The 14021-nt window shown below is 51.2% G+C and overlaps 1 protein-coding gene across 2 annotated transcripts in view; it reads left to right on the top strand.

The window, feature by feature from the left end:
• Positions 1 to 589: 589 nt before the first annotated feature.
• Positions 590 to 14021, top strand: part of Tbc1d22a (TBC1 domain family member 22A) — a 323373-nt gene continuing 309941 nt past the window's right edge. The window contains exon 1 of one of the 2 annotated variants that reach the window (XM_010634302.3): positions 590 to 1102. In XM_010634302.3, coding sequence (XP_010632604.1) covers positions 1041 to 1102 — 62 coding nt within the window. In that variant the 5' untranslated portion in view covers positions 590 to 1040. The remainder of the gene's footprint in view (positions 1103 to 14021) is intronic. The other variant, XM_033766172.1, reaches the window with a different exon arrangement.

The raw sequence follows: 14021 nt of genomic DNA, 5'->3' as shown, positions 1-14021 counted from the left end.
ACAAGGAGCAGCAGAAGGACCTGCTCTTACCACTGAGCAGTTCGGAGAGCCCACTGTGCTGTGTTTTGAGCACAAGGTTGGCATATGACTAAGATAACACATAAGAGACCACAGCAAGTCCTAAATAAATGTTATTATCAGTAGATAAAGAGGCATGGAAGAACTTTAATCAAGAGATATAATCAGGTGCTAGGATGTGGCGCAGCAGTGGGGCACTTGCCTAACATGCAGGAGGTCCAAGAAAATAATTACATTTTTGCTTTAAAATTCCCTGCTCTCACAGTCCCGTCCAAGGCCATTTATATAACGCAAACTACGTATGTATTTCAAGTTTTCTGGCAGCTACGTTAACAACGAATAACACCCGAAAAATTGTTGAAAGTACTTATAAAGACTGTCAAACGTTTTTGAGGGGAAAAAAAATTTAGGTGCAGTATTTTATGGGGGGGATAAGATAAATCCATAAAAAAGTAAATAGACATGTGGAAAGTTTTAACAATGTATCCTATTCAACCCTATGTATTCACGGTATTATTCAAAATGTAATCATTGTAAAACTTCGTATTTGCACGCCAGTCTTCGGAGTCCCGTATTTCCCGCGTGAAGCGCCCCTCGGCCCTAAGCGGCCAGGCGCACCCCTCCCGCCTCCGGGCTCCGCCTTCTGCGGGTGAAGCGTGCCTGACGCCCTCGCACATGCTCCATCCGTGTCACCGCGCGGATCTATCCCTGGCCGGCTGGGGTCCGCGGAGCAGAGCTCCGGGCAGGCCAGATCGCCCACGAAGCAGCGGGAAAGCAGGACTTAGGAAACCTTGGCAAACAGCCCGACGTCGCCCTTTAACGCCGTCACGCCTGGGGCGGAGGCGGGACTTCCGGGAACGCGGAGGCACAACTTCCTGAGAGAAGCGGAAGAGGCTCTGAGGTCTGCGCCTCAGACCCAAGGAGTCCTGGGATCGCCTAGGGGCCACCCAGAAAGGGCAGCTGGGGCCGGCCGGCTGCACTCGGGGTGTCGGAGCCTCGGGTCTGAGGGATGAGGAGCTGCCATGGCCAGCGACGGGGCCAGGAAGCAGTTCTGGAAGCGCAGCACCAGCAAGGTCCCGGGCAGGTGGGTGTGACAGGGAGAGCCGGGTCAGGGTCAGGGGTCAGAGGTCAGGTGGCCCAGTAGGCCGGCTGAGCTGAGGGTGGAGTCGGGGTCTGGGGAGGGAATCTGGGCTCCAAGGAGGGGAACTTCGGCGACTTGGAGGTTGCTGGGCGCTGTGAGGGGCTCAGGGGGAGCTCAGGGGTCGGAACGTGGGGTCTGGGATGTGACAGTGGTCGCTCGCAGGAGCAAGGCTTGCAGGGAGGACGAGCAGCCCTAAGTTTCCCCGGAGCTGGCCGGTTGTCTTCTGCCTAGGCTCTCTGACCAGACTGAAGGCAACTGATTCGGGTCGTGTCCTGGAGAGTTTGGCAGTCGGGAAACTATCCGGCCTCGGATGTGCCTGTTGGGGAGATCACTTTCTGCAGAGGAGTGGTGCTTCTGAGCGACTTGCGGTGCCTTCTCGTTGCCCTTGTGAGCTGCTGCTTGTGCCTTGAGCACAAGAGCGTTGGATGTACCCTGTGAATTTCCGTGTTCCCACTTTCGGGTCTCAACACCAACTCCAGTGTGTCTGCAGCAGGAAGCAAATTAAAAAAAAATTTTTTCCCCCCTAAAAATTAAATGCCAGGGTGCACTCTGGAAAATTAAATACCTAGGTGCAGCCCAAAGCCCGTCTCTGATTGGTGTGGCACTGAGCCCCGCAGGGCCCTAGGGAATGAGGAGACCTTACACGGAAAATGCCTGGGGTAAAATCAGCTACTGGTGAGCGCAGACTGGAAACAGGCACCATCCGAGATTTCAAAACATAGTTTGTTCTGCCCCGAAAAAGCCTGAGATATTGAAAACTTTCATAAGCACAGTACAGTGGTTTGTGCTCCTGTGTTTAGTAATAGACACCGTGTGCGTGGTAGAATTGTAAATTTTAGAGTTCACGGCATAGTCATGAGAGCTGTCAGGAGTTGGCTGGAGTGAGTTTCTGACTGCTCAGACACAGTGACTCAGAGGATAAGTGCATCACCGAAGGTGATCAGGGAACCTGTTTTACTCCACCGGGATGGAGCTTTCTTGGACAATAACTTTCATCAAAACCTGTGTCAGGGTTCAAGATGAGGTGAAGATTCTGGAGTGGAGGTGGATAAGACGTTCAAGAAGTGACAGGGACAAGTGGTATGGAACATGGAATCCAGGGAAAAGGAGCCGCATGGCACTGTAACTTTTATGTGTTGCTTCCAGGTCTTGAGATTTTTGATTTCCCCCAGTCTAAACTCTAATTAGATCTTAACAATTAGGTGAGATATAAGATCTGCCATGTTGTATTATAACAGTGAATAAACCTTTGGATTGAAGACTATGTCTCTTGCTGGTTTGTTATTGTACTGGGTTAAACAGTCCCTACATTCATGTCTGTCTGGCATCTGTAAATGGGACCTTGTTTAGAATTACAATCTTTTCAGAAGTAATCAAGTTGAGAGGAGGTTGTGTGGATCAGGAAAGGCCCTGATCCCAAGATTGGCATTCTCCTAAGATGAGGGAAATTTGGGGATAGAAACAGACAGATACAGGGAAGACAGAAGGAGGGACTGGAGTGATGTGTTTACAAGTCTGGGAAAGTTAGGGGTTGCTGGCAACTACCAGAAGCAAGAAGTGCCAAGGAAGGGTCCTCTCTAGAGACTTTGCCTCTAGAGACAGTACCTTAATTTCACTGTCTGTTCTCCACAGCGGAGAGGATACATTGCTGATGTGTTCAGTCACCATATTTGTGGGGATTTGTTATGGTAGCCACAGGAAACTAGTACAGGCCCAGCTTCTGCTATGAGAGCCTGCATTACCAAAGACAGACTTTCTTTTTCCTTGGAGTTTGGTGCTGTACTGTGTCACGGGAACTTTTGAGAGCAGCTTCTGTGTGACAGGTGCTGATGGTATTGGAGCCTTGAGATTTGTTAGTGACTGTCACTGAGAGGCCAGGACAGAGGGAGAGTCAGGCCCACCAAGAGGCCTGTGTAGCCCACGTGGTCCCCTTCCATCCTGTGGTCCTCGCGCCTGGCAGTGCTGCTGCTGCAGGCGACAGGCTGGCATTCTCCCCGAGGAGGATTCACAGCAGCATACCATTTGCCTTTCAGTCTTCACTTACCCAGAGCTCCCAGCTTTGCCTGCTCTTTCGAGTGGTTCCATGGTCTTTCTCTTTATTGAGTGTTGATCTCACCCAGGGAAGCGCAGGAGGGAGACTGTACCTACCACAGGACACTAGTCTGTGAAGGGACCTTTACATAGCACAGCCCATAAGAAGTCCTTGATAGTGCAGCTGACTCTCATCAAGCCCTCAGTGCTTGCCAACTCCTGGTCTTGGTGCTCCACAAGTCTGTGTCTCCCAGGGGTAACACATATTTTGTCCTCCGGGCGATGCTTCCTGAGGCAGGCTTGGCTGAAAGCTGCATGGTTGTCTTCCCCCGCGATGCTATGCTGTGTGTAGACATTTTCGCTTAGCCTCTGTGCCCCTTTATATGCAGACCACTGCTCAGTTGCCTGGCTTCCTCTGCTGACTGTCCTTCCTTAGCAGTTTGCCCTCCGCTGTGCTGCTAGGCTTCTGGGTCTTCTGTATTCTGTGCTCCAGGAGCTGAGCAGAGTATTCCTTTCTTCCCTTTTATCGAGCTTATCTTTCTTCCTTTTCAGACTGCTCCTCCTTATAAAGCCTGGCTTGCTTATATGCAGCTTGAACCCAAGTCCTATTTTTAATTATTTGTTTGTTTTATATTTTTGGTACCAGGGATCAAACTCAGGTCCTCGTGCTTTTGAAGAAGGCGGCAGAAACACTGAGCTAAATCTAAATGCACGGCTTGCATTCTTCACCAGGAAGTGAGCACTGCACATTTAGGGAATGCGCTTCACTCACCTCCCATCGTTCTGATAGTTATTACTGAGCAGTGGTGGTTGATCCAGACTGGTCCAGTTGCTCAGACTGACATTAGTTTGGAGGAAATAAGTGATTTGTCCAAGGTCGTATGCTGTCCTGTGCACACCTTGGTATCAGGTTGATTATATGGCTGAGGCTGTTAGCAGTTTCTTTTCCACGTGAGCTAGCAAGCGTGGTATGGTGGAAAGACCTTTCACTAGGAATTGGGTGGATTTTACCCCTTTTCCGCCTCATCTGTGTAATATTCATGAGGTCACATCAGCCCTGGGGCCATTGGTTTCTGCCTCCGTGGCATTAGACTGAAGTGTCCGTGGCGTCTAGAGGAAGATTTATTTGCCTAGCCTGATTCTATTTGGTGAGGAAAGGAGAGGCCGCTTGGAGATCATTCTTCCAGTAAATGTTTCTTTAACACGTACTGTATGCCAGGACAGGCTCCAGGTGTGAGGGTCATGTTAATGAACAAACTAGACCAGCATCTCTGCTCTCACAGTTTATCATGAGTGGGAGAGCAGAGAACACCTTAACAGAGGGCTAACTGTTGGGAGGCATTAGTGTAGGGGAGGGGGCTAGGAAATCCAGAAGCAGGTGATAAAGGGTCTGGGACACCCTCAGCCAGCAGGTGCTATTTGTGGAAGGGTTTGTAGGAAGGAGAGAGGAACCCTCTGGGTGGCTAGGGGAAGAGTGGTGCAGGCAGAGGGGCCAGCAAGTGCGGAGGTGCTACTCTGGGAGTGAGGCCGGTGTGGCTGTAACCGAGGGAGGGGAGAGCTGTGTGTCCCATGCAGATGTGGACAGCCGCTCTTACTCTGAGGTGTGGGGGGCCCTGAGCAGAGTGGTGTGGCCTGTGCTCAGTTTGGCTGTTGTGTGAGATGCTGCAGGCACGCGTACCCCCAGGTGAGAGTGGTGTGGAGGGAAAGGCAGTAGGTGGTTGATAAGAACGAGAAGGTCCAGTCTCTGGCTCTCTGGGCCTGGTCTTTCTTGGGCCATCAATTCACTTGGCTCCCAAAGGGCTGTTGCTTTCTGCAGTCGCAGTTGGAATTCCTGCCGCTCTTCAACTGCCAAGACCTATGCTTGCACACTGGGCTTGGAAACACAGGCAGCCTTTCAGCGTGGTGCTGAGGTTTGCTGTTTCAGCACGGCCCCGCTTGGCAGTGTATGCTCACTGGCTGGAGGTTGTGCATGTGGCAGGGTATGTGAGGTGTGATGTGTGCAAGTGTGATGGTGGCAAGGCCCTGGGTGCTTGAGATTAGGCTGCAGTGGGGGGAATGCTGTGCCCTGACGGCATTCAGCTCCTACTAGCAGAGATACAAGGAGTCAGAGGAGAGAGTTGGCTTAGCAGGCCAGGATGAATCTTCAGGAGTTGCTGGAGATAATGAAATCATTCAAAGGGACACGAGGACCTTCGTGTTCTCAGGGCCAGTGCTGAATGCAGGGTAGCAGATGTGGCCTGCAGAGGCTGGGGGAGGAGGAGCCCAGGGCTATTCCAAAGGGGTCTGCAGGTGGTGATCTGGCACCTTGGCCGAATAGCAAGGTCCTCCGTGGGTGGGATGGTCACACCTTCCTGGAGGACATCCCGCCTACACTGGGACCTGGAAGTGGAGGAGGAACCAGGCTGCCTGCAGAGATGGGAGGTGGACACAGCCCTCCTGCTGAGGAGACTGCCTCCGTGGAGGGAGGAGGGCTTGCACAAGCCAGGCTCTGGGGATCTGAGAGGGGACCTCAGTCCTGAGAGCCTTGAGAAAGCTCTAAAGTGCCTGGCAGCAAGTGGTGTGACACTGGGATGCTACTTGGCAGCCTGGAAGAGAGGCAAGAGAGGAAGTGGGCAGGTTGTGAGGCAGTGCATCGGAAATGAGGGAGAGGGAGAAGCTGTGGGTTGAGGGAGTGAAGGTGCAGGTGGAACTTGAGGATGCAGGTGGATCTGATCTCCAGGCTTATGGCCTGAGGGATGGGGTGTGGTAGGCAGAACGGTAGCCCCCTAAAAGCGCCTGCCCTCTTGTTTCTGGAACCTGTGAATATGTTCATGACAAAGGGGAATTAAGGTTACCATTTAGCTGACCTGCACATGGCGTTGTCCTGGATTATCTGGTGGGCCAAGTGTGACCACATGAGCTCCTCAGAGTGTTCGGAGGAATGTCACCTCAGATGGACTTGGTCCTCAGTTGCTAGCCTTGTGCACAGAGGAGAGGCTAGGGAATATGGCGTGGCTGTTAGAAGCTGGGAGTGGCCTGCTGAAGTATAGACAGTAATCAATGGGGTTCTTGGTCCAACAACCGCAAAACTCTGAATTCTGCCCATAGCCAGCATGAGCAGGAAATGGATTCTCCCCTGGAGCTTCCAGGAAGGAGTGCAGCTGGCTGGCACTGAGACTTTAGTCTGGTGACATCGTGCTGAACTTCTGACCTCCAGAGCTCTGAGATGATAATTGTGTCTGCTGCACAGGCAGGGTGCTGAGGGGTGTTTGCTGGAGAGATGCTGCTGTGGCCCTCCGTGCCCCTTGGCAGAGTCCTGCTGTGGACCATGGGCAGCAGTGTGTTGGTCAGCAGCCTTGGAGGTCACAGGGTGGCTTCTGCAAGGTGTGTTTAGTCCCAGGGGACCAGAAGTGAACTGGGATGGTTCATCCTGTGTCCTGCATCCTGCTCCGATGTGGGGACTAAGTGGAGGCCCTGCCTGTATTGTCAGAAACTCTGAGCAGTGGCCTCTGGCTGGTTTGCTGTCCTATGCTCTTAAAAAATCTGCATTTTCTTGCCAGTGGTTTTGAAATGACTGTTTATTCCAAATGGCACCCTGTTCCTGTTTTTCCACGTTTTAGCTCAGGAGTTTGCATCGTGGCAGGGATTGTGTGTCTGGGGACTTGGGTTTCTCCTCCTTCACTGTTTGTCAGGGGAAGCAGTCACTGGGGGTTTCAAGGGCCGCGGGAGGCACTAGTAGGTGGGTTTTGCTAGGTACACAGTTCGTTTTACTTGTCTTTTCCCAGGGCACCTTTCATATTAATATAGGTATCTCATTTTGAGGTTCTTTTTCTTTAGTACTGGGAAAGCAGCCACACGTGCACCCTCAGTTACTGTCTGTATTCCTAACTTGGGACCTTGTGTTTGTGAGGTAGGTGGTGGAACCACTGAGCTGAATCCCTGGCCCTGTGTGTCTCATTTTGAACAATAAATTTAATGTGAATCATAGTTTTTGTCTTACATAGTCATCTAATATAACAAACCTTAAAAACAATAATATAACAAATCTTGACTCTTTTGGGTTAATTTTGAATAAAAAAATAATTTTTGAAAACGAAATCCCTGGCTGGCCATAGCATTGCATACCTGTAATCTCAGCTACTTGGGATGCTGAGGCAGGAGGAGCACAAGTTGGAGACTACCCTCAGCCTCTCAGTGAGACTCTGTCTGAAAAATGAAGGCCTGGGGGTGTAGCTTAGTGTTAGAGAGCCCCTGGGTTCATCTCTGGTACTGTGGAGGGGAAAAAAAGAAAACTAAATCCCTGATGATTTGGGGTTACTTTGTGTATTTTATTTCTTGGTACTGAGGATTGAACTCAGGACCTCGTGCTTGCCAGGTAGGGACGGTGCCCCTGAGCTAAATACCTGGTCTCCTACATTGTGTATTTTAAACCCTGAGAGCAGCAAGCAGTCTGCTTTCTCCTTGCAGTACAGATAGGGAAAGGGGCTTAGCAGAAGCAAGGAGGAGGGACTTGTCTCTGGGTTTCTTTTCTTTGCACTGCTATGGTCCAGCCTGACCTGCATGTAGCTGGATGAAGGGAACAGGGCTGTCTTGGCTCTGCGGCCAGAGTGAACACCTGCCTCTCCTCTCTCTGTCCTTCAGGCCCCATCCTCATGGCCTTCCATGCTTACTTGTCACTGCTGAGCCCTGAGACTTGATGGATGCCGGCCCTCCTGGTGCTGTGGAGCTCCAACAACTGTGGGGGCATCCTGATGTTGGCAAAGGGTGGGTGGGGTGTGTTGTCATGCCTGGCCCCACAGCAGGAATCCCCAAGCACACAGGACTTTCTTGTGAGGATTGCAGGGTATCTACGAGGAGCAGTCCTGGAGCAGGCGTTCTGTGCTGTATCCGTGGGCCAGAAAGGGTGGCATAGGGTGCTGAGGACACCTCAGGCTAGGGTTTGTTTGCTGAGTGCTTGCCTTGGGCCCATCCTCACTGCAGCCAGGATTGTGGAAGGCACTGTGAAGTCCTGTCTTACAGATGAGGAAACTGGCTTGGAGGCTGAGCTGCTTACAGTCTCACAGCTCATGCATAGAGAGCCAGGCTTGTATCGAGGGCTTCGTGTCCTGAGTCTGCCTTCACTGCCATAGCGGTCGCTTCCCCTCTGTGCCCTGTGGCCTTCGTAACTGCCTATCTCAGGAGAAGCCCACACCCCAGGCCTTGCAGGGCCTGCGGCCTCGGAGCCCACTGACCTCAGCTGTAGGCGGGCCTGCTGTGGGCTGGGAGGCATCCGCTCCTGTGCTGGCTGCCAGAGCCTGCACTTGACTGCCTCTCCCGGGGTCCTCCTAGAGCAGCTTCCTTGGGGTCACCTTGGTGTCCCTTGGCAGATGAGATGAGAGGCCGTGGGAGTGACCGCTGTGCTCTTCCCATTTCTGTGGCCCTGTGGGGGCCCAGACTTTTGTTCTGAGTGTCCCTAGTCATTTCGTTCTCCATTTCTGCAATATGTTTCCTGTTTCTGGGAATTGGTATGGAAGTTCCAGCCCGGGTGCTGAGGGTCATCACAGGGCAGATGCTTAAAACAGCTGTGGGCTTTCTCTGCAGCAGAACAAGGGCAGGGATGCTGTGAGACTGGGGCCGGACAGGCGGAGACCAGCCTGGTGGCGAGCCCCTTACCATGCCGCCTGCCTTCCCATGTGGGCTGCAGTGAGGAAGCTGCACCTCTCTTGGCCCTGTGGCTCTGGATGGCTGGGCCCCCCTAGGCCCCCTGATCAGGGTAGAGCTCTTTCTGGCCCCATATTCCCTGGTGTTCCAGGCCTCCATGACCCTCCTGGGTGTTCTTGCTCGTGTCTAGGGTTTGCCCTCTGTGAGCGAACTTTCTGTCCCTGTGACAAAATGCATGCGCGCCACTGACCTCAAAGAGGAAAGGCTTGTCCTGGCTCGTGGTATCAGCCTAGGGTCCTTGGTGCCATCTTTTCTGGGCTTTGGGAGTCAGGACAACACGAGGTGAAAAGAGCGGCCGCTGGGACTGGGAAGCAGGTGGAGAGACAGGTGGGGACAGAGTATATCATCAAGGACACGGTCCAGGGACTTCCTTCTCCATCCAGGCTCTGCGTGTTCCCGGCACCCACTAACTAGGAGTTCATCCGTGGGTTAATCTGCCAGTGAGGGAAGAGCCCTCATGATCTGGCCACCTCCCCTAGTCCTGTCTCAGTGCTGCTGCACTGGGGACTGAGTGCAGAGGTGAGCTGTGTTACTGCTGCCAGATGCCAGCCATGGGCTTGTGCCCCTAGGACCCTGTGACCAGCACACAGTAGAGGGACTAGGGAGCTCACAGCAGGTGGACAAGGGAAGCTCAATTTTGACTTAGATGCCATCAAATTGAACCTGAAGGGAGGGAGGGGAGGTTCCTCCTGGCACTTGTACAGGGCGTGGGGAGTTTTGCAGATGGGCTGCAGGCCTTCCTGGAGGGGGTTGAGGACAAATTGGGCGGATGGGCAGTGTCCAGGGGCACTAGGGCGGAGGTGAGCTGGAGCGGGACCTGAGGCTATGTAGTGATGTGGCAGCCCATGCTTCATAGCTGCTGAGACCTCACACAGAAGTTTAGGCTGGGGGCTGATTTGTGTTCTGATCATGGGCTACCTGATCAGACCTTTCACTTCCATTTATCATGCTCTGTGCCATGCCATGGCTCACTCAGATCTTGGGATGGAGCTGAGACATGTGGGAGATGGGGCCAAAGTGGGACTCAGAGACTGCCGTGCTGCAAGGAAGAGCAAAGCAAGAAGAAGCAGGGATAGCCCAGGGAGGGCCAAGGGAAGTTATCATGAGGCATTTATTACAGACACCCTTGTGCTCTGCATTGGAGAAAGTGACAGGAAAGAAGAGCTGCCTGGCTGCACAGGAGGGAGCATGCATGAATCAGGGAGGGCTAGAGGGCTGGGTGTGGGGCTCTGGGTTCTTTCCTGATGGCAACAACAGGGACTGTCCCAGGGCTGGAGGCAGCTGGCGTGGTAGTTATCCAGAGTCAGGGCTACCAGGGTCTAGGCTGACCGAGTAGGGTGAGGTGTGGGCAAGGTCTCCCATGTCCTGAAAGATGCTGGCAGTGACTGACTGGTGGTGTGCCTGGCAGGTGCTCCAGCACTGCTGTCCACAGGGCTGAATTCATGGAAGAAATGGACGTGCTCAGGAAGAGAGGAGATGCTGGGGTTCAGCTGCTGAGATGTGGTAGGAGGCCGCCGGGAGAAGAGGGTGTGCAGCAGAGGCGTGAGGTGGGACAGCACCAGCATGTTGCTGTGGGACTGGGGTCAGTGCTGCCCTTGTCCAGTGGCAGGTTTCTGGGAAAAGGGGCAAAGTGGGTTTGTGCAGGGGTCCTGTGACCATGGACTGGTGTCTTGGTGGCCCAAAGGCAGAGATACTCCCCCAGGTCCTGCTGTCTGAGAAGCATTTCTTTAGAGATGTCAGATGGTCATGGAGGAAAAGATGGTGAGGTTGGTGGGGACAGGGGACGGGAGCAGCTGGATGAGGGGTGGCGAGGAGGGGCGGGCAGGCGCTGGGTGAGCACTGGCACAGCTCCGCAGAACCGGGGTGCTTCTTGGTATGATGCCTCCAGCTTTTTTCTCACTCATATTTCCTAGATTTTTTGTAATAAACAGACATTGCTTTTGTCATCTGGGGGAAAAACATTGTAAAAATGTGGTTTTTGAGACCAATCTAAGAGCAGTATGTGAAGCTGCTCTCCCTCTGGCTCAGTGATCATCCTGGTCCCTGTGGACTCTCAGTGCTCTGGGGCTCTGAGTTGTGTGGCAGGAGACACAGTTTAGTCCCTGTTGCAGGAGCTCACAGCCCAGTGGGGGCACCAGGTCCCTGGGAGCCCGTTTGGTGTGGGCCCCAGTGACCACCTCCCCCTGCAGTTGCACACCCAGATGGCGCTGTAGGCGGAGGTGACAGTGAATTGCCTACTGTTGCAGTGATGACTTTTTGCACATTTTCCTCCGAAGCCCTCTAAAGTTAATTTCCTTGGAAAAGTTACTTTTTATGAACATATTTTATAAACCTGGGGAGCATCACTTTATGTTAAAGTGAGCCTAATGGTGAATTCAGCTGCTAATTTAATTCATAATCCAGAAAAGCACTGCTGAACCCAATGGGGGCATTGAGTTCTGACTGCACCCTGGATGGAGGTGGATGAACTGTAAACCAGAGCTGATGAGGTGATTTGCCTGTTTACTTCACACGTTGGAAGTACAGGCAAGTGTTTCATCCTAAACGTGGCCATAGAATTTTTCATTTGTTTTATGATGCTCAGAGCATTGCAGCTGGATTTACTTCTTCCCACACTTTTATTTTCTCTCTTCACTGTTTCACTCATCTACATTTTCACCTACTGCAATTTAGCCTTTAATTAAAGAAAAACAAAGCTGTGTGGTCTGTATTCCAGCTTTGTTTTCAAGCCAGGACCTTTGTGGAGGGGCTCCAGATGCAAACTAGAAAGCCCCCAGGGTCCGCAGGAAGAGCCACCTCTTGTCAGAACCCAATGGCCTTGTGACACCTGCTGTTTCCTGTCTTCTCTTGTCAAGGGTCCACCTGTGTCCTAAGGGATCATCCACTTTGTGAAAGCAAGCTGAGGGCAGGGCCAGCATGCCTTTGCTGCTGTCCTTTCCTTCTGGCACCAGCATTGGTGCAGTGTTTGTGGAATGACTTTGACAGGGGAAATAAATGTAACTCTCAACCTGCTAAATGTCAGGTATGCAGAGTTCTAAGGAACAATGGAGGTTAAGAGCAGGAAAACTTTATTGGGTGAGATAACTAATGAGAGACAAGAGAGGACCCCAACAAGGCCATTTCTTAGAGGAAGTTTTAGAGAGCAAATCACGAGGTGGCTACAATGTGGATCAAAACTGTGATCAACCAATACGATTATAAGTACAGCTGCTTAGATAACACTGATCCAGTGGGGAAGCAGTAGCATTCGTCTAGCAGGTGTACATGAACAAGGACCTTTTTAGGAGGGTTGGATCAGGAGGTCCTGGTCTCCCATCTGGGTGACTGATGTCTACTAGACTGTACTGGGCAAGGTGATACCAATTATAGTATATTATCATTTTGTCTTTCTCTCGAGGTCTGGCCTTCAGTGGATGCGCCTCCAGCCGCAGTTGTAATGTGTTCTCATCTTCTGCTCTAACTCCTTCCTGGGCCTTGCCCTGTCTGACTGCCTAGAATATTTCTACCTAACTTAGCTGTCTATAGTAACTTCAGTGAACAGTGTTGTGGAGAACATCAGTATCTCCTGGTGCTCTATGAATGAAGCCTGAGCTGGGGATTTGGAGGTGTTTTGGCTTTCTAAACTCTGGGAAGGAGAGCCCCAGCCAGAACCCTGGGATAGTATTGGTCTTGGGGCCTTTTCTTGTGGGCTTTTCTAAGCTGATACTTCTCCTGCTGTACCCCACTTCCCTAGAGATACCCCCCAATCCTTGTGTTATATCTTCCCTCTATGTTCTTTGCCCTGTTCCTTGCCCCTCACTAGTGGTGGCACTTGAATGGCGTCTACTGGTTCTGGAAGGGTGAGTGTTGTTGAGATCCCTGGGGAATGTCTGGGAAGGTCCTCTGCGGAGCACAGCTCCCTGGTCATCTCTTTGCTGGACCCCTGTGGAATCCTCTCCTTTGTCCAGGTCCTTCCACCTCCACCTGGGTGGAGCCTATGGTATGTCACAGGGTCCAAACCCACGGCCCTTTATTCATTCTCATTCCTTTCTCCACTGAGAGTCCTGGCTGTGCCCTTGTAGCATCATCAGGATGTGCACAGATTGGACCCAGAAAATGTAACTGATGCCCCCTGCTATTGCTTGCTGCTAACAGGTTAGTCCTTCTTATATTTGTATTTTCCTTCCTTAGTTTGAAGGATAAAGTTTCTCCATTTGCATGTGAAGCATGCTGAATGTTTTGTTCTGTCTTAACCTCTTGTTATTCGGAGTGAGAAGACGGTTCAGTGAAAGATGGCAGTGAGCCATCGTCTTGGTGTGAAGGACTGCCTTGCTTATTCAGCCTTCCCCCTTTGCAAGCCTGCCTGACCCTTCTGAGACACAGTGTGATCACAGAGATCTTTTTTTTCTCTTTCCCACCTTTTCCATCTCTCCATCTTTCCATACAGGATATTATTTGCATAGCATTATTTGCACACTTCACTCTTTTAAAATGTTCAGCTTTTTTAGTATAATAATCCTACCATAATCAGTTTTAGAATAATTTCATCACTACAAAGCGAATCTCCACATGAGTTAGGAGTTACTTCCTGTTTCCTCTTCTCTAGGAACCATTAATCTACTCTCTGTCCACCTGGATTTACCTTGTACTGCACATGTGTAGTATATGTGTATGCTACACATTCATAAATGGGATTGTACAATATACATCTGGCCTCCTTTACCGAGTATAGTTTTAAGGTTCATTCCTGTTCAGCCACATAACACACTGTGGAACACCTCTTGATCATGGGGATGGTTGGGAGCTGTGGCTTGGTGATGCTGCCCAGCTTTTTAAAAAATTTTTATTATTTATTATTTTTTTCAGCTTTAATTGAGTTTATTGGTACATTTTAGGGATACAGTACAGTTACATTCATTGTTGGGATCTTGTACCTCTACATGACAGGTCTTGGTTCTCATTTTTTGCCTTGTCCCTGCCCTCCCTTCACCCCCTCCTCCCCTCCCCATCTACAAACACTTTATTTCCACATCACTGATCATTCGAGAGATGCAGATTAAAACAACACTGAGATTTCACCTCACCCCACAAAGAATGGCTGCTATCAAGAAATCACACAATAACAAATGTTGGTGGGGTTGTGGGGAGAAAGGAACCCTTCTCCATTGTTGGT

Source organism: Fukomys damarensis, unplaced genomic scaffold (assembly GCF_012274545.1).
Source record: "Fukomys damarensis isolate Sample0158 unplaced genomic scaffold, DMR_v1.0_HiC HiC_scaffold_19, whole genome shotgun sequence".
NCBI lineage: Eukaryota > Metazoa > Chordata > Mammalia > Rodentia > Bathyergidae > Fukomys > Fukomys damarensis.
Note: the sequence above shows the minus strand (reverse complement) of the source record. Positions and strands in the feature narration are given on the sequence as shown.